This window comes from Vanderwaltozyma polyspora, genomic scaffold (assembly GCF_000150035.1).
Source record: "Vanderwaltozyma polyspora DSM 70294 KpolScaffold1048 genomic scaffold, whole genome shotgun sequence".
In the NCBI taxonomy this organism is placed as follows: domain Eukaryota; kingdom Fungi; phylum Ascomycota; class Saccharomycetes; order Saccharomycetales; family Saccharomycetaceae; genus Vanderwaltozyma; species Vanderwaltozyma polyspora.
The window spans coordinates 134,888-153,025 of NW_001834685.1; the positions used below are offsets into that span (position 1 = coordinate 134,888).

Sequence of the window (18,138 nt, forward strand, 5' to 3'; positions counted from 1 at the left end):
CTTTCCTTTTTATAAAAACTACAGAGGTATATTGTTAGTGCTACTATTGCTATCAGTACTATTATTACTCACTTAAAAAATGAGATAGCAGGATATGTTATTTGAAAACAATTAGTAACAATTATGTCACTATTTGTCAAATTACTGTGGTGTCACTGGATTAATATATATGAAGCAATGAAGTAAATTGTCTAATACTTTGAAATCTTAAACATCTGAGATATGATCAATAAAGACATAAGGAAAGAATTCTTGTTAATTAAGTATTACGTCAATTCCCCTTGTTTAAAAAATTATTTAACAAGTAAATTAACAAAGAAATCGTTTAAGATCTATAAATAAATCGTAAACGATAGATTGCCTTTTATTTTAATTTGACTATAACGAAATGTTCACCTCATTATTTAATTCGAATTAGAAAAGAATAATCCTCTCAAAAGCAGCTAACTGTATAAGAAGAAATGGCACATCAAGAAATATCTAATCTACTTTTATGAAAAAAGGCATTATTGTGTAACATTTTTATGTTTGGCTATATCTTGTTGAATTTCAAACGTTGCCAACTAAGTAACTTTGAGCTTTAGTGAATTGTTTTTGGATAGGAAAAAAAATCTGAAGAAAACGTTAAAAATACTTGAATGATCTAATTGCAATATACCTTTAATTAATTTATCCTTAAACAGCTCCCTATTAAACATAAAAAAGAACAATTGTTTTATCATTTCATAATAGGCAAAACTTTCATAGTTTTTATAGATCTAGAGCTTTCGGACAAGAAAAAGACACAATATTAAGTTTTATGAATTCTGACACTTTATCAATTCAAAAAGCATTTTATAATTTGTCTTTTTAAGACTTTTAGAACTTGTGAACTAATTTCAAAAATCTTTTTTAACATTTCTTGAAATGTTTTCTGATATAGTATCAAAAAAAAAAATGCAAATTACAAAAGAAAAAAAATCAGACCTTTCTAAAATATTAAAAATCCCAAGATTTATGCAAATATATAATAATTCGCTTAAGAATATTTCGCTCCTACTGAAACAAATGGCTACTTATCAACATGTCAAATAAGAATAAGAATATTTATACCAGTAAAAAAAAAACACACCCATGACATAAATTATAGATACAAAATTGACACTTATAAAGTTATAAACTGCAGTTCATAAAAAAAGTCCAGAAAGTTAATTCTAAGAATTTCGTTTATAAATTATGATTAGACGCTATATTGAAAATGAAAATGAAAGTATAAAGACAATTTATTTATTCAATCTCATTACAATTGAGCTTCTTCAGTTAATGGAGCGTACTCACCAGCTTTGATATCTGGGTGACCATCTGTAGCAAAAATAGCAGTAGTTAAGGTAGTTTGAACTGGTCTGTTGAATCTAAAGGCTGGAAACTTTGGGAATGGCTTGAAAGACATAGTTGGGAATGGCTTCATAGACATAGTTGGAAATGGCTTCATTGACATAGTTGGAAATGGCTTCATTGACATAGTTGGGAAGGAGATAGTACTTTGGGAGGTGGAAGTAGTTGAAGTAGTTGAAGTAGTTTCGGTGGTGGAAGTAGTTGAAGTGGTTTCAGATGTAGAAGAAGAACTAGAAGTTGAAGTAGTTGAAGTAGTTAAATTGGAATCACTAGCAGTGACACTGGCGGTGGTAGCGACAGTTGGAGATGGTTCTGTAGATTCTACAGTTGTTGAAGTACCAGTGATGGTAGTGGTAGTCTTAGACTTAGTGGTTGCATCAGTAGTTTTAGTAGTCTTAGAAGTGGCAGTTTCTAAACCAGGTTTTGGAGTACAAATAGTGATGTGATTGACACCATATAAGTGTTTGTCTTCTGGATCTCTCCAGACACCCCAACTGTATACCATGGTATAAGTGTATGGAACATTACAAGCGGTTGTGGCTACACATTGGAAAGCGTCTAGGTTGTCAAATTTTGAACAACTGGTAGGAATTGAAGCTTGAGCCAAAGTCAAAAAGATGGAGGCAGCCAAAACAGAGATGAAATCAATTAATTGCATTGTTACTTTTTTCAAAGAAAATTATCTCACCTTTTTTGATCAATGCAAAAAAGATGAAACAAAATAAAAATACTAAAGAGACAAATTAATTAGAGAGGACATTTTTCATTGAACCTCAGATTGATTGATATCATTAATCTTTTATACCATGACAATTGGACAAAAAGGTGGATATTCATGGATGACAGTTGGACAGTAATCCAACGTTTAATTGATATTGATTTGGCCATTCACTATACAAACTATAAATGGTTGATTACCCACAGTGACTTATTACTAAACCTTACATAAACGAGAGGAGTTGAAGTCATATAGCAATGAATTCCAGAGTGGGTAATTTCAAGTGATGTATGTGTCAAGATCAAATGAAATGAATAAAAACAAACATACTAAAATCAACAAGATTTTGAAGTACATTTCAGCAACAATACAAGAAAAATTCCTGATCCAGGCATGAAATAAGGAACCGCCTATTATTCCTTAGCTGCTTCCCTCAACTAAGAAGCTTCTTGTTAATACAAAAGTTAACAATTGGACGTCATACCCAATAGTATTAGATTGAAAGTTAAAAATCCCAAGGAAAAAAAAAGGTACTGATTGAACGAAATCTAGGAAATGGAATTTATTCAGTAATGCCAATACTTTAACACTCGAAACTTAATTAAAAAATATCGAGTACTTGAATTTTCATGACTTTTTCCCAAGTTATAAATTATTAATATTGCCCAAATCAAGTAATTTTTGAAAAAAGATGAGTTGTATAATACCCAATAAGCTTCCAATTGAGAATTCTTCTGATTTCTCATAGTTCTGAAACTTACTCAAGGGATTCAAATACACAAAAGAGAAACTTAAAGTTGAATAGAATGTATTGATTCATGATATGAAACAACTTATAATAATACTGAACCAAGACATATACGAATGCTAGTAAAGGAATCACTAGAAAAAAAAAACATGGATATCGCAGACATTTGGATCCAAGATCTAGCATCCGACAGAAGATGTAATATACTTCTAATAAATTGCAGCTTTTGCTCTCTCTTCAAGTTAGATCTCGGTTCATGAACCCAATTCGCTTGCTGTTGTTAGTTTGATTATTTCTGTCTCGAGGAAAGTTTCAGGTATGAATCTTACATCACCACTCCCCAAGTGAAAAAAGGGCTTATTGTTAAGTAGCCTTCCCTTATAGGTTCTGTGAAAGGTTATCCCTAGAGAACTCGTTTGTCTCTAACAAATAAATTCCCGAACCTATCCCAATTGCATTTGACTCGTTGTCCATCTGCCTTGTTAGAAGAGATGTATAGTACGACAGAAACTTCTTGATGGGTAACATAACTAATACATGTTATTTTAATGCTTGACAAAAGACAACTGTTAATTCAGCAAGTAGAATATTCTTTTAATTGACAAAATATTTCTTGGAATTATTTTACAATGATATTATAAGCCAATATGGTTATGTAATGTGTTCTTAGCTAATTAGGTTACCAAACTAATTTGTCTTAACTAAATATCGAAAAATATGTCTTCAATTCTCTATATACTAAAAGTGAAAATAGAAAAAACTTATTAAGTCTTGGGCTTGCTTTCTTGTCGTGACATGTTTAGTGAGATGGATTGGATTGGATTGGATTGGATAATTTCTTAAACTTAATGTGAGCTGGGGGGTTACTACTGATAGTATGAGACAGAGGTGACTTTTATTTTGATATTAAGCTTCTGTTTTAATTGTTATTTTTACTCTTGTTTTTTTTACCTTTATTGTCGTATTTTTTTTTAATTTTTAAATGGACAGCACTTGTATTTGATTTTGGTCTAGTTAGTTGTATTACTCAAGTTTGAGGTGTTTTCTTTCAATTTATTTCATTGTTCTTCTCTGAATGTAAAATACCAAATACTTAATGGTGTAATATATTTTTATAACTTTTCGAGGTTCATTCGACCATATATATAATATACCATGAGTATTTAAAAGTGTATTTTCTGAAAGTCCACTCAAGTACTCAAAAACTGTTCGAAATACATCGCAAAGTATCAAAAGAAATGTGCTTTATTCAGTGATAGTTATTTGAATTAAAATCAATATATCTAATGATTTTCTTCCTTTGTCATGCTATTATCACATATATACACTTCCTGTTACTGTCTTCGAATAAGAAGCCATTGATTACTATTTATATATGATTACGCTAAACTCATTTACTATCTGAAATATGCGAACTCTACTTTCAAATATTATTGAGAACCTATCATATGCATTATCTACTGCAACACTAAGGTGAACCCATCTATTTAAACAATTCTCAAGAAATCCTATTTTATATAAATTGAAACACCAAAGGCAATAAGAACAGAGAGAGATACATTATACATTTCGAAAGTAATATTTTTTCCATCAGCAACTGCAACAGCTATAAAAATCATTCTTACCCCTTTCTCAAGTTACCTAAATTACATTTTACTAACAAAATATATCTATTTTACAACAACCGATATATATATATATATACCTCTTGATCTGGACCTTTAGCAAGAATTTGGATTAGAAAAGAGAATTCAACTTCGATGACGTTACTTACAACCCCAGAATCAAGAAAACATTAAAACTAATTGGTATAAGCACTATTTAAATCAGTTGAATGAAGGGAAACTAAATATACGCCTTCGAACCATAATAGTTATCTACTCTTCCTTCAATCGTTTTCGAATGATGTAACTTAATAAACTAATCCCTCTCTTTCCTACTTTTACCAATTCTGGTAAAAACAAACTCTTCTTATAAAGATTCTTATTGTCGAGAGCAGACAGTGTAAACGATAAAAACGATAAATAAGTTCTAGGCAAGAGGTTTCTTATTCGAATCAGATCAATTCTTGTAATCAATCAATCTAATTAGTTTTAAAACTGCGTCATTTACCTACGTTACGACTCCTTGAAGTTAAAAGCAAATTATTGCTACAAGAAACGCAACAGCTTTTAAACAATTGTCATACATTCCATAAGTTTCCGTATTCTATTCCTTGAAGAATCATTACCTGTGGTGATTTTATATCTTGCTGAACTTTGGATGAAGGCTTGGATGTTCTGAGTTCATTCGAAATATGTTAAACATGTCAAGTTAATGGTACTTTTTAATATTCTTATTTAAGTTATTAATTGTATCAAGACTCGAAGATGTTTTGTCTGGTGACAAGTTTTCAGCCTTTCTGATTTTAACTTTCTTAAATCTGGACAAAGTTGTAACAAGATATATATACATATACATATATTGCACACCTACCTTAAGATACATTGAACGGAAAGTGTTGTTGAAAGGGTATAATATCTTTGAACTGTCATATCTAAAAGTACTGTAACCGATTTTGTTCAGGATATATACATTTTCATTGTTTTCAAAAGATTTTTATATAAAGTTGATATACTGACTGAACTGTTAATATCTCATAGATATATAGTTGAGAAGTTTAGATCTTTTCTCCCTTATATACAGATATCATTGTTGATACTCATTCACTGATTTTTAAGATGGGTTTCTTAAGATGGCCTTATCCAGAGACTCCAATAGATGGCCACTGGGGTAATGTAACTGCTACTATTGATTGGTGTGAAGAGAATTACGTTGTTTCTTCATATATTGCAGAATGGTCAAATACTATTTCAAATATTACTTATCTAATTACTGCATCTTATGCTACTTATTGTGCTTATAGAAACCAAATGGAATTAAGGTTTATATTAATAGGGGCTGGGTTTGCTGTTGTTGGTGTAGGATCTTGGTTATTTCATATGACGCTGTTGTACCGTTACCAATTATTAGATGAATTACCAATGATTTATGCTACAACCATTCCTGCTTGGAGTATGATTTGTGAATATTTAGAGAATAAGCCAAATAATAAAGGTAACAAGAGGCAACTAGATAGGATTGAATGGGCTGTGGGCTTCATTCTTTCTGTTTTAGTCATCGGTATCACCGTTTTCTACATTATTAATAGAAATCCTTTATTTCATGAATTTGCATACGCATTTTTAACAGGTATAGTAGTTATAATTGCAGGTTGGTTAAACTATAAACATGTTAGAAATCCAAGAGCTAAGAAGAATTTAACTCATTGCATGGCAATCGGTATTATGCTTTTTGGCGCTGGTTTCTTATCTTGGCAACTAGACATTCGTCTCTGTTCCCACTGGATTAATATTAGAAGAAGTTATCTGAAGTTACCATTAGGTATCTTCTTAGAATTACATGGTTGGTGGCACGTTCTAACTGGGTTAGGTGTCTACTACTATATTGTTTTCTTACAATACTTGAGAGTTTTAACCCAAGGCATGAAGGATGTCAATTTCATCTGGAGATGGAGAGTTCTTCCAGAACTAGTCAGAAATGACCATGCTATTAACACCAACTTCTCATATGAATTCTTAGGTAACTACGCAACACCTGAAGTTTCAGTGTAGTTATTACTATTGACTATCCTATTCTCCCATTCACTTAAAAGTTTTAACCTTAAAGCAAAAAATTAATTTATTAATTACATTTGTGCTATACCAAAAATATGTATGCATATCAGATTCCATTTAAAACTGGATATTCTGCAGACTCTTTGATAGGAAGATGACAGATACGAGTTCCATTCGTTTTAATTTTATTCTAATCCACATGATTACACTTATGACACATTCGTTTTCACTACATGAGTTCAAAATATAAAAGGGAAACAAACATTGTTACTGCAAGATATTATAATCAAACAAAGGGGAAATAGAATCCATACAAAAATCAAATCAAATAACATTTACTTAAGTCCTTTCCATCTAATACACTCTTGGTGATAGAAATCTTTGATTAAACAATACTATTATATCTATATTTGTAGTTTAGCAATTTAAATATTCTAATATACTCTATCCTGTAATTAAAAAAAACTAGTACATCTGGGTTAAGTGCCCCAAAATAGATGCTATGACCAAAGGTTGAGCTAACTACGTTTTGGCAGTGTAAATGAAGCAATGATTAAATATTATCTGTCGTCATCAATATCTTATAACTATGGCTAAGCTTTAGTTAATAGGTTACTACGAAAGATATATATATGTATATAGGCATGTATTAACCACATCGTTTACAATGATACAAACGTGACCTTATCTTAAAACAATAGATTTCAGAGAAAGTACTGTACAAACTGTTCTAAACTAACCCAGGGTAATCACCAGAGTTTTAAAGGATATCAATAAAACAAAAATAGGCCAATATGTATAAGGATAATGTACATTCAAAGGGTAGAGTATGACAGAGAAGATTGCTTCATAGTATTGGGGTTAAGATAGGTATTCTTTAGTCCTCTCAATTGAACCAAAAGTTATATCTCTCGTTATCTCTTATCTATTAGATTTCGTTATATATGATTTGGAATATTTCACGTGACCGTCACGTCAAAATTATCAAAAATGTCCAAATATTCATAAAAGTTTAAAGGTTTTCCAACTTTAATCAAAGGAAACAATATATTCGAATGCATGCCAAGGAACCAAACAGATTAAATTAAATAAGACTGTTAAGGTATTATATATATTAATACTTCAATCTGGTGTTTCTGGATTGTAGTTCATCAAGACATATAAAAAATAGGATAAGTAAAATATACATTATTTGTTTATTTATTATCTCGAATTTTTATTTTTTCTTTTGTCTATAAGAGGTTATACTACGAAATAAGCTCTTAGATATCCCTCCAGTAAAGGCATAATATATAGGAAGATATGACTCCAGAGGCTAAAAAAAGGAAAAATCAGAAGAAGAAGCAAAAACTGAAACAGAAGAAAGCTGTGCTGAAGGGTCAACCTGATGTGAACGCCAATATATCTGTTGAAGAATCCATATCGGATAATTCACAAGTTTTGAATAATGAAGGCGACATTACCGAAGTTCCACATACCGAGTATCCTGAGATTATCAATCAACAGCATGATCCAGTTGATGTCGTTGATGTTGGAGAGGGTGCCAATCCAACTCCTGTGTCTGAAGAGCTACAAATGAATAATGAACTTGATTCTTCGGCACCAGTTATACAACAACCAGTTTCTGTCTCTACATTGTTAGAAATGTCTTCCGAGGATGTTTCTATGATGAATGTGGAGCCAGTTTCAATTGACGTACCAAAACCGATTTTGAACATCATTGAAGGGGATAGTTTACAACATGTAAGAACAGAGTTTATTGAGGAAATTCAAGTATTTGACAGTATTACTGATAACGTTGATATTCATAAAAATGATACCGTTTATGAGCAAGTACCAGTCGCTGTTGAAACCACCAATATCAACGAACATATTATTGATCACACTCAAGAATTAGAATATACATCCAACTCAGAGATAACAGAAGTTGCGGTTCAGTCTGATGATAATAGAAATTTGACAGATCCTACATTAAAGAAAAATACTGAAACAGGAACAGACAATAACCTTACTTCAGAAGCTACTAAAGAACTTGAACAGTTAATTAGTATAAGCGAAGATGAGCTCATTTCCGACAACGCAGAATCAGCTGAAGTTGCACAGGAAGAATTCATAGATAATAATGGACAACATATTTTATCTGATAACCAAGAACTTCAAGATATTTCTGAAGATATCAACCCCATTGAAGTGGAATCCCAAGATATAAACTTTATAGAAGAAAGGGCCGAACTAGTTCCATCTCAAAAAGAAGAGGAAGAGGTACTTACACAGAAGTCTTTACCAGAAGAACTAGGAGAAACCAAATCCCATTTAATTGAAGATGAAATGCTGGTTGGCTCTGACACCGAAGATTCCAATACTATGCATTCTGATGAACAATTTTTTACCAACCTAACACAACATAACCAAGAAAATTATGAACCATCAGAGAATTTTGTTCCAAACACCAGTAGTGATGGTTTTTTGGATGACGTTCCTCAACAAAGTATCAACAATGAAACGATAGTTTTTGAGAAGCAAGATACAATGGAAGCAACAAATATAAAGGATGACGATGACATTAGTAACAATATTAACTATCCTAAAATTGATGAAAATATTGATTTAAAGGAAATAGGAGCAGAAACTGAGGAAAAAAAATTTTCTTTTCTTGAGGACGATGATGATTTATTAGAAGATGAAGATTTGCTAGAAACCGACAATATGTCTGGCCAATATAATGAGATCAATTTATCTCAAAAGGATAATGACCAAACAATTAAACTAGATAGTGATGATGATAGTTTCCTTGACTCTGACGAAGAATTTGAAATGAATCTCTCTAAATCTCTAGACAATTCTTCAATAAAAGTCAGCCAATCTCAAGAAGAGAAAAATGATTCTCAGCGTGTCAGCATTTCTGGCACATCTTCAAAGAATACAAAACCAACATCGAAATACGATCCTACATTGGTACCACAACCTATTCCTCAACAATCAACTTTTCCTGCTACATCGAAAATGACCACAATGGCTAGTACCAGAAGTGCAACATCATCTACTGGAATTGTCCCACCTCAACCTTTCCAACAAAATATTAGCAATGGTAAACCGAACTCAGATGCAAATCAAAAGGTTGCTGAGAAATTAAACAAAGAAAAACAGAAATCTGATGCATATGATTTTCCTATAGATTTGGTTCCCAAAAATTTAGAAAAAGTGCACGCAAAACCTGTTCCTATTCCAAAGAGTACTTTTAATGCTAATCAAAATTATGCTATACCTGTTCAAAGGAGAATGTCTGCATTTGGTCAACCAAAGGAACAAGGTATCGGTAATAAGAATTTCTCACCAATAAATGACATTGCATCTAATCCTTTATCACTTCCAAAAAACCCATATGCATCTGTGCCAATATCTCAAAGCAGTAGCACAAACTCAAACTCGGTTCCTCCACAAGCAAGTATAGTCCTTCCTAATTCAATGTTAAGAAAGCCAAGCCTTACTTATGGAACTCAGTCACAACCTCCTATTATAGATAGTAGTCTTGGCTCTTATGGAAAGCCAATTTCACCTTTAAATGCTCCTACAAACACAAGACTTGGCAATGTTTCCTCTCAATATGCTCCGCAAATCTCTGGTAACACCGGTCCACATGGAGAACCATTAGGACCAATGAGATACAACAGACCAAATTCCATATCTCCTCAAACTAACCAGCAGGCGATGAATCAACAGACAATACAGCGTTTATCAGAGCAACCAAGTATCCAAAATAATATCAATTCCAACAAACCTGGGTTAAATTCAACTACTGGAAAGTATTCACATAATCGTACTGGGTCTCATACTTATACTCCAATGCAGGCTTCTGGTTCAAAATATGCACCAAATAAAACAATGCAGCTACAAAATTCAATGGATCAGTCCGCGCCTTTGTTATCTTCTAATCCAGCTATGAGTGGGATTGTACCACCAACAAATTCAAATAAAAGACCAGCCAAAACTTCAGGAGTTGGTCGTTCCAATACCCCATATGCCCATAATTCTAATGAGCAAACTGTACCTATCGATAATGAAGCCTTGTTGAATAAGCAATTCCCAATCATTTCTTGGAGATCATCAAATAAGATTACTTATGCGGTTCCATCAATTGCTTCACAAAGTCCATTCGCAGTCTCTAATGCAGCTGAAGTATCAGATGTCTCAGTTAGTAATTACAATACCATATGCAAACCATCTGAGGTTCTAAGGACATTTCCAGGTCCCTTAATTAAGGGCAGAACAAAAAATAATGATATTTTAAAATGGATAGAAGAAGTCTTAAATAATAGATACATCAATGCCACTTCATTAGACACCAAAATTTTTGAAATTTTGAAATTAAAGTTATCCGAAAACACTACATTGAAGGATATCGCCTCTCTCCTTTATAGCACTGATGATTTAATGAGTGTTTTATCACATGGGTCTTCACAAGAGACTAAATCCCAATTCAATGCATACAGGTTGGATCCAAATTCCCGTACTAGAATTTTGGCATATCTACAAACAGGAGAGCATGATGATGCATTGAAGCTTGCTCTAGATCAAAAAGATTATGCTATGTCTCTATTGGTAGGAAGTATGATAGGAAAAGATAAATGGGCAGAAGTTATCCAGAGATACATTTCTGATGAATTCGTAGAATCAAATAATAGTTCTAAAAATGCTGGAAATTTGTTATATCTAATTTTTCAAGTTTTTGTAGGCAATGCAAAAACAGCAGTAAAGGAATTATATTTAGATAATAACAAGGGCCTATGGGCAATTAATAATTGGCATATGATTGTAGCAGCAATTTTGAACAATGTTAAACCACAAACAATACCAGGTTCAACTTCAAAACATATCGAAGTTCCACCTCTTGTTTTTGAATTTTTAGTAGAATTTGGTATATTTTTGGAACAGAAGTCGTTACACTTACCTGCATGCATTATTTTTATTATAGCAAACGTGCCATTGTCGTCTAAACCTATAGTTCAAGATTCTCCTGTGTTATTTTCTTCTGTCGGTAATCCATCAACTCCATGTGGTATGATGTGGTCTGAAATTTACGATTTCAATTTTTGTAAGGATCCTAAAGCTAAATATAACATTGACTTACTTCCTATTAAACTATACCATGCATACTGCTTATTTGAACAAGATTTGATACCATTATGCTCAAAATATACTGATCACATATCTCACATTTTGAAGTCAAGCTCTAAGAAAGATCCATTATGTATAAATATCAGTGCCCGTCTATCTGAGTTATCAACTAGGATGATGAATTCAAGCAATAGTTGGTTAGGGAAACCTAAACTAAGTAGTGTTTGGGATCAATTGGACAAATCGTTCAATAAATTCATTGGTGGTGATGATGACTCATTGATTCCGGCCACAGGAGAAAAGAAATTATTTGATGGTTTTACTCCCGTAACTTCAAGAAATTCTTCTATGTTAGATATAACACAGACCCATTCACAAGCACAATTTACTCCTTACCAGAACTCGGTTCATAGGACTTCTCAGACTCAATTAGAATCATTATCGTCAAGCGAGAAAACAAACATGATTAGTCCTGTGAGACCTAGCTCGTTACTGAATGAACAATATAAGGGCACAAATAATGGAAATCCTTATTTACCACCAAAGTTTGATTCTAAACTATTGCACTCACCTCACTCTTTTACCCCAGTTGTTCCTTTTGCATCTGGTAACCCCAACCAATTAAGAAGAGTAAGAACTGAACAATATATGCCTACACATAGTTCTTCTATCAGCGAAACTCATGGATCTCCTTCAAGCAAAAGTATCTCAAGAGATTCCAGAACTGCTTTAAAGAACGCCCCTCTATATGATATTATTTCTGAGGCGTCAGAGAAAGACCATTCTGTTAATGAGCTGAGAAAGACAGTTTCCTTAACACAGCCATATGAATCCGACGATAACCAGCATATGCAACAATCCCTGCCAAAAGCCCCAATATTGGATAGAGGATCCGATCTTATTACCACCAATAAAGAAGAGTTGGGACTAGAATCAGAAGAAAATTTGATTGCAGGAGTGGATAAAAATGAGTTGAAGGATAAAATCGAAGAAGTAGATAATTCAACCACCCATGAACAGAACCAAGATAATGCTTTCAACTATTCTAACGAGTCAGGAGAAGATAGAAGTGAATTGATTGAAAATTACAAGGAATCTTCCGTGGAAACGATTAACCAAAATCCAACCATTCAACAAAATGGCATGAATAAAGAAGTAGAAGAAAATATGGAAGTATTCGAATCCCAATCAAATGGATTAATTACTCCCTCTATAATCTCATCAGCAAACCCAATTACATTTGAAGGCAATAGCTTACAGGGTCTTGCTATAAAAAGCCAAACTAGCTTAGATAATATAAAATCAAAATACAATCCCTATGAAGGTATAAAATCCTATCAACCTTCAAATATTAGTTCGCCTGAAATTGGAGGTCAAGTCAGTAGTATATCTGGAAATGGGGTCAGTACCGACTCACTAGGTGTAAATAATTTTGGCAATGTTAAAGTAGGGTACACCAAGAATATTTCCTCTGCGGATGCAATCTTGACAATTGACAAGAATGACTCGGCATTGAATATACCATCTAGAAGATTTGGTCCAATAAAAGAATCAGAACCTCTATCAAAAGCACTATTCGATCCAATTATTAAAGTTTCTTCAAGTTCCAACTTTAGATCTGTTTCATCAATTTCTCCAAGTGCTATGGAGCATCAATATGATGACATAATAGAGGACGAATCAGAGGATGAAGATGAAATATTGGAAAGACAGAAAGAGGAAGAAAGAAAGAGAGAAGAAGCTGAAAGAGAGAGGAGACTTCAAGAACAAGAAAAGGAACGTGAAAGAAAGAGGGCAGAACTAGAAAAACAAAAGAAAAGAGATACTAATACAGATAACGGTTCAAACCAATCTGGATGGTTTGGATGGTTGAAAAAGGATCCTAATGAGAAGAAACCTATCAAAGCTAAACTTGGCCATAAAAAAACGAACTTTTATTATGATGAAAAGCTAAAGAGATGGGTTAATAAGACTTCCACAGAGGAAGAAAAACAAGATATGTCTGCTCCACCACCTCCACCACCTGTAGTGAAAAGGAAGAATACTGAACCTGCATCGAAACCAAGATCAGGCTCCACAAATAGTATTAATGCCAATATTGGAGAAAGGACAAGTATCGTTGCTAGCATGGGTAACCAATCTCCCTCACCAGCAACTCTAGTTCCGCCATCTTTAATTACATCAGATCCACCATCAAGAACACCAAGTGTGAATAGCTCTGGTATTAATTTGTCAGGTAAAAAAGCCAATGGTCTTGATGACTTATTAAGTTTGACTGGTTCTGGGCCAGCTGTTAATACAAGGAGAAAGAAGAGGACAGGAAGAGGTTATGTCAATGTAATGGATAATAATTGATGAAATTATCCGAATAATATATATAATATTATATACATTTAAATACAGTTATCACATTTTAATGAACTGTGTAATGAATTATACTTATATCGATCCTTCTTTTTTTTTATGTTTTATTTTTTCAAAAGAAGAGCAATCACAGGACACCTTAATGTTCATTCCATTCTATAAAATATTAAAGGTATATATATAATTGGTTTCTTGCTAAAAAAATTGAGTTAAATTTAATGCAAAGTTTAATGCAGGAGTGTGATTTTGAATTATCGAAATGGAATCTATTTTTTTCTAGTTGGTCTTTTCGTCTTAGAATTGGTTGGATTATACCACACATTTTCTGAACCAAAATCGCTTTCAGTCATCCTTGTAAAACTAATTATACCATCATCAATAACTGCAAGCAGAAAACTACGATATCCATTTTTTAGTCTCATCTTTTGTTGAACATGTGGTGGAAACGAATTTATCTTTCTTTTCTTCTTTTTGCCTTCAACCTTTGTATTTATGCTTGCGTTTGACTGTTTTGCCTTCGATTTCAGCGATGATAGATATTCTGCTCTTAACTTTTCATCAGTATATGAATGAGAATCCCAATCGAAGTCATCTTTGCCTTGTACAAATCCGAATTTATAATCCAGTTGATTAAATATACTTTGACAATCGTGATAAGTTGGGAAATGTTGACTTCCATCATTTTTATTATATACAACGATTTGGAAATCTGGAAGGTTTGGACATTTTTTCTTAAAGTTCACCTGTGGTTTCCAAACGTCAAAACTTAACTCGAATTCACGATTAGTTGTGGTAAGTTGATCGATTGTAAATTTCTGGTCTAGTAACTCCAGTTTTGATTTTGGGACTTTATGGTATGGAATCAGTTTATTCAAACTTTTGTAAATGCTGATAGAGTTCAAATATTTCATATAATGAAAATTGGATGTAGAGTAAAAAATATCATTGGCAATGGAGTTAAAATATTTCGAAAAAATTAGTCCAATCCTTAAATAGAATGATTTGAATAAACTCGGAGCAAAATATTTTTTGAATATTGATGTGGGTGGGTAAAAAGTAGTTTTCCCTGATTCAAATGAATTTGAAGGGAAGACGATGAAGCCTAATCTTTTAAGATGAGCATAAACTTGGAAATTGTCCATTTCATTTTGGGATTTGAAAAATGAGTATATCTCTTGGATTGACAGTTGATATTCATTCCCATTTGTGATGTCATTTAGATCATTACATAAAAATGGAGTCACTGTACCTCTTTCAGCCAGATAAAGAAATTCCAAAAAATTCAAATAACATATACCTGTTTTATCTACTCTACCAATTGTTTGCAAAAAATTACCTTTTGGATGAGGAATTATTGCAACATGTCTATCAGGTATGTAAAATGCCTTGACTTGATTTTTCAACATGGATCCTCTTATTGAATTAAACAGAGTATCATACATTGCCTTTCTAGCATTAACTAGCATAGCATCTTGTATTTCGGTTCCATCAGGTTCGTATTCCTTCTCACCACGTTTAGGCAATTTTGCTTTCAATGCTTTCTTCGTAAGCTTAGCAACCTGTGACCAATCCTGATGTACTTCATCTTCATCCAAATCAGAGTCTACTGCATTTGTAGAGTTCTTTAAATCCACATCATCATCATTATCATCTTTATTATTTGATTTTTCGAATTGTCCTGGCATCTTCTTGAATCAGGAACTTAAAAATGGCCCACTCTAATCGAGAATCTCCCTCAGATTGACTATTTAGGGGTCAATAAAATCATCAGAACTATAGATTAGTGATCTTAATCGTTTACTTCCCACTTCTTCTAAGGCTTTTTAAACAAGTTTCTTGTTCATCTTTAACTTATCGATGAGCCGAAACTTTTAAAGTGTCTTGATAATCAACGTATGCTAGCGCCATAAAATGTTGATAATAATTAAGTTGACCAACCAACCAATACCAAACAGGAACGTCAATCAAATAGTATTAAAACACTCGACGTTGAACCATACCATATAAAACTACTACTACAACAACACCAATAGCTTCACCATTGCGGACTAGAGGTTGTCCATTTGAATCTCCAGTTCAACTTATAATTTTGTTATCAGTACTATAATCCAAACCAATTTGGCTATAAAAGGATAGGATCACTATTCAGAACAATACAATATAAAAAGATCCACTAACCAACAACCATCCGTTCATCGCTGGTAGATGTTTGACGGTTCCATTGTTTTGTTGACCTTTTAACGTTATTTGGAAGGTATTGGTTCTTTTATAGAGTCTCCCTCTCTTTCTCGTGTTAAAAACAAATAATAAAGTGTATATATAAAAGGGTCATATTCGAGCATTGGCGGCTAATTGTATTTATTTCACTGTTATAAAAGAATTGGGAATTAAAAACCCAAATTGTTGATTGTAAGTTCTGTTCACTTTGCTGGTATTTCCATTGGTTCTGGTGCAAGAAAAGAAAGATATAAGAGCTAGAACTGGAGAGTTCAAGAGATTTAAAATGTCATTTATCGTTGATGTCGAAGTTAGACAGAGCACTATCAGGCTAGTTTATCAATCCTTGAAAGAAGATTATTCAAGTGACAAATGTGGACAAGAAGCTGATGGAGGTTATATGTTGCAACTAAAATTGTTTAACAAGACTATTACAAATGTTATTGAGCGAATGCTGTCTAGGTTACCTCATGATGAATTGGTTAGCAGAGTTATTACTTTAAAGGACTTATTAAATGAAGGCCATGGAAGCATTGAGATATCTGAACCACCTACAGAGGCTCAAACAAGGATTATAAAGAGTTTGGTTAAAGTTATTTTGCATCAGCAACAGCTCTCGAATGGAACTTGCGGTACAGAAGATGGTCAAGATAACTTAATATTATCATTATTTATTGAAAGAATATACTGTGAATTTCTACCTGATACTTTCCCTGACGATATTCAAGTGGATGAAACTGATCAAATACATAATTTAATTAGAGTCACCTTCCAGACTATGAAAAATCCCTTTTTAGAATCACAGAAGTGTATTAACAATAGATACTATAAAACGTCATTATTCTGTTGTACTAATAACGTAGGTGTTGATAAAGAACCGCCGATAGAAGAGTTCGATAAAATTGATTTAGAGAATAGTAACGAAATATCAAGTGTTGAAGGTGAAACGTTGAATTCTTTTCCCAGAAGTAAGAGTCATATAGATTTCCTTCCAATATCTGATGAAACTTTGGGTTTAATAAATGTCAATCTACTACCGTCTAGAAAGTTCGAAAATCTGTGGGAATCACTTTATTTTGATCAAGATATTAAACAGGTCCTATACAATTACTCTACAATATCTTTAAAAATTTCCAATTTTATTTCTCAATCGAATTCCAAGGAAGATCTGATTCATAATGGTAATAACAAACTTCTTTTGGTTCATGGTCCACCAGGTACAGGTAAAACGACAGTATGTAAGGCTCTTTGTCAAAAATTATCTATAAGAAATATAACTGGAAACGAAAATATTGTCAAACTTGATAATTACAATGGGATACTTTTAGAAATATCTTGTTCAAGAATATTTTCTCGTTGGTTTGGTGAGTCTGCTAAAAATTTAACAAATATTTTTAAAGATATAGAAAACCTATTAATTCTAAATGAATCCACAGGTCGATTTGTATGTCTGTTAATAGATGAGGTAGAAGCTATCGCATTTTCGAGAGACAGTCTATTAAGCAAAAACGAAACGACAGACAGCGTTCGTGTCGTTAGCACTTTGTTGACGCTTTTAGACTCTTTGAAGAAATATAATAATTTATTGGTTCTGGCAACCTCTAATTTACTAGATTCCTTAGATTCTGCCTTTTTAGATCGCTCAGATGGTATATTCTATATTGGGAATCCCTCTCGAATGGGCATAAAACAAATTCTTTTATCAAGCATTAGCGAATTATTGGATTTAAATATTTTGAGGTCAAATTACCGGAAAGTGGTATTGAAGAACAAAAAGTATAATGAAATCTTGGATACTTTAAGTGAAGAATGTTTTAAAAAAAAACTAAGTGGTAGGTATACCAAAAAACTTTCCTTGAAATGTATTTCAGAACACTTTAGAGGTTTGCCAATAAATTTGGATTCATTCTTAATCGCATTGTCACATTCAATATGCCAAATTTAGA

General features: G+C 32.7%; 5 protein-coding genes across 5 annotated transcripts; 3 read left to right on the plus strand and 2 right to left on the minus strand.

The window, feature by feature from the left end:
• Positions 1-1,279: 1,279 nt before the first annotated feature.
• Kpol_1048p49 (uncharacterized protein) lies at positions 1,280-2,032 on the minus strand (the record flags this gene model as incomplete). Its single annotated transcript, XM_001646426.1, has 1 exon — positions 1,280-2,032. One exon carries the CDS (start codon positions 2,030-2,032, stop codon positions 1,280-1,282), a length of 753 nt encoding a protein of 250 aa, XP_001646476.1.
• Positions 2,033-5,560: 3,528 nt separating this feature from the next.
• Positions 5,561-6,493, plus strand: Kpol_1048p50 (ceramidase; the record flags this gene model as incomplete). Its single annotated transcript, XM_001646427.1, has 1 exon — positions 5,561-6,493. One exon carries the CDS (start codon positions 5,561-5,563, stop codon positions 6,491-6,493), a length of 933 nt encoding a protein of 310 aa, XP_001646477.1.
• A 1,305-nt stretch (positions 6,494-7,798) lies between these two features.
• Kpol_1048p51 (uncharacterized protein) lies at positions 7,799-13,966 on the plus strand (the record flags this gene model as incomplete). Its single annotated transcript, XM_001646428.1, has 1 exon — positions 7,799-13,966. One exon carries the CDS (start codon positions 7,799-7,801, stop codon positions 13,964-13,966), a length of 6,168 nt encoding a protein of 2,055 aa, XP_001646478.1.
• Positions 13,967-14,241: 275 nt separating this feature from the next.
• Positions 14,242-15,660, minus strand: SEN54 (tRNA splicing endonuclease subunit SEN54; the record flags this gene model as incomplete). The annotated part of the gene is made up of 1 exon (XM_001646429.1): positions 14,242-15,660. The coding sequence occupies one exon, from the start codon at positions 15,658-15,660 to the stop codon at positions 14,242-14,244; it is 1,419 nt and encodes a 472-aa protein (XP_001646479.1).
• Positions 15,661-16,478: 818 nt separating this feature from the next.
• On the plus strand, positions 16,479-18,137 carry PCH2 (Pch2p; the record flags this gene model as incomplete). Its single annotated transcript, XM_001646430.1, has 1 exon — positions 16,479-18,137. One exon carries the CDS (start codon positions 16,479-16,481, stop codon positions 18,135-18,137), a length of 1,659 nt encoding a protein of 552 aa, XP_001646480.1.
• Between the last annotated feature and the right edge of the window lies 1 nt (position 18,138).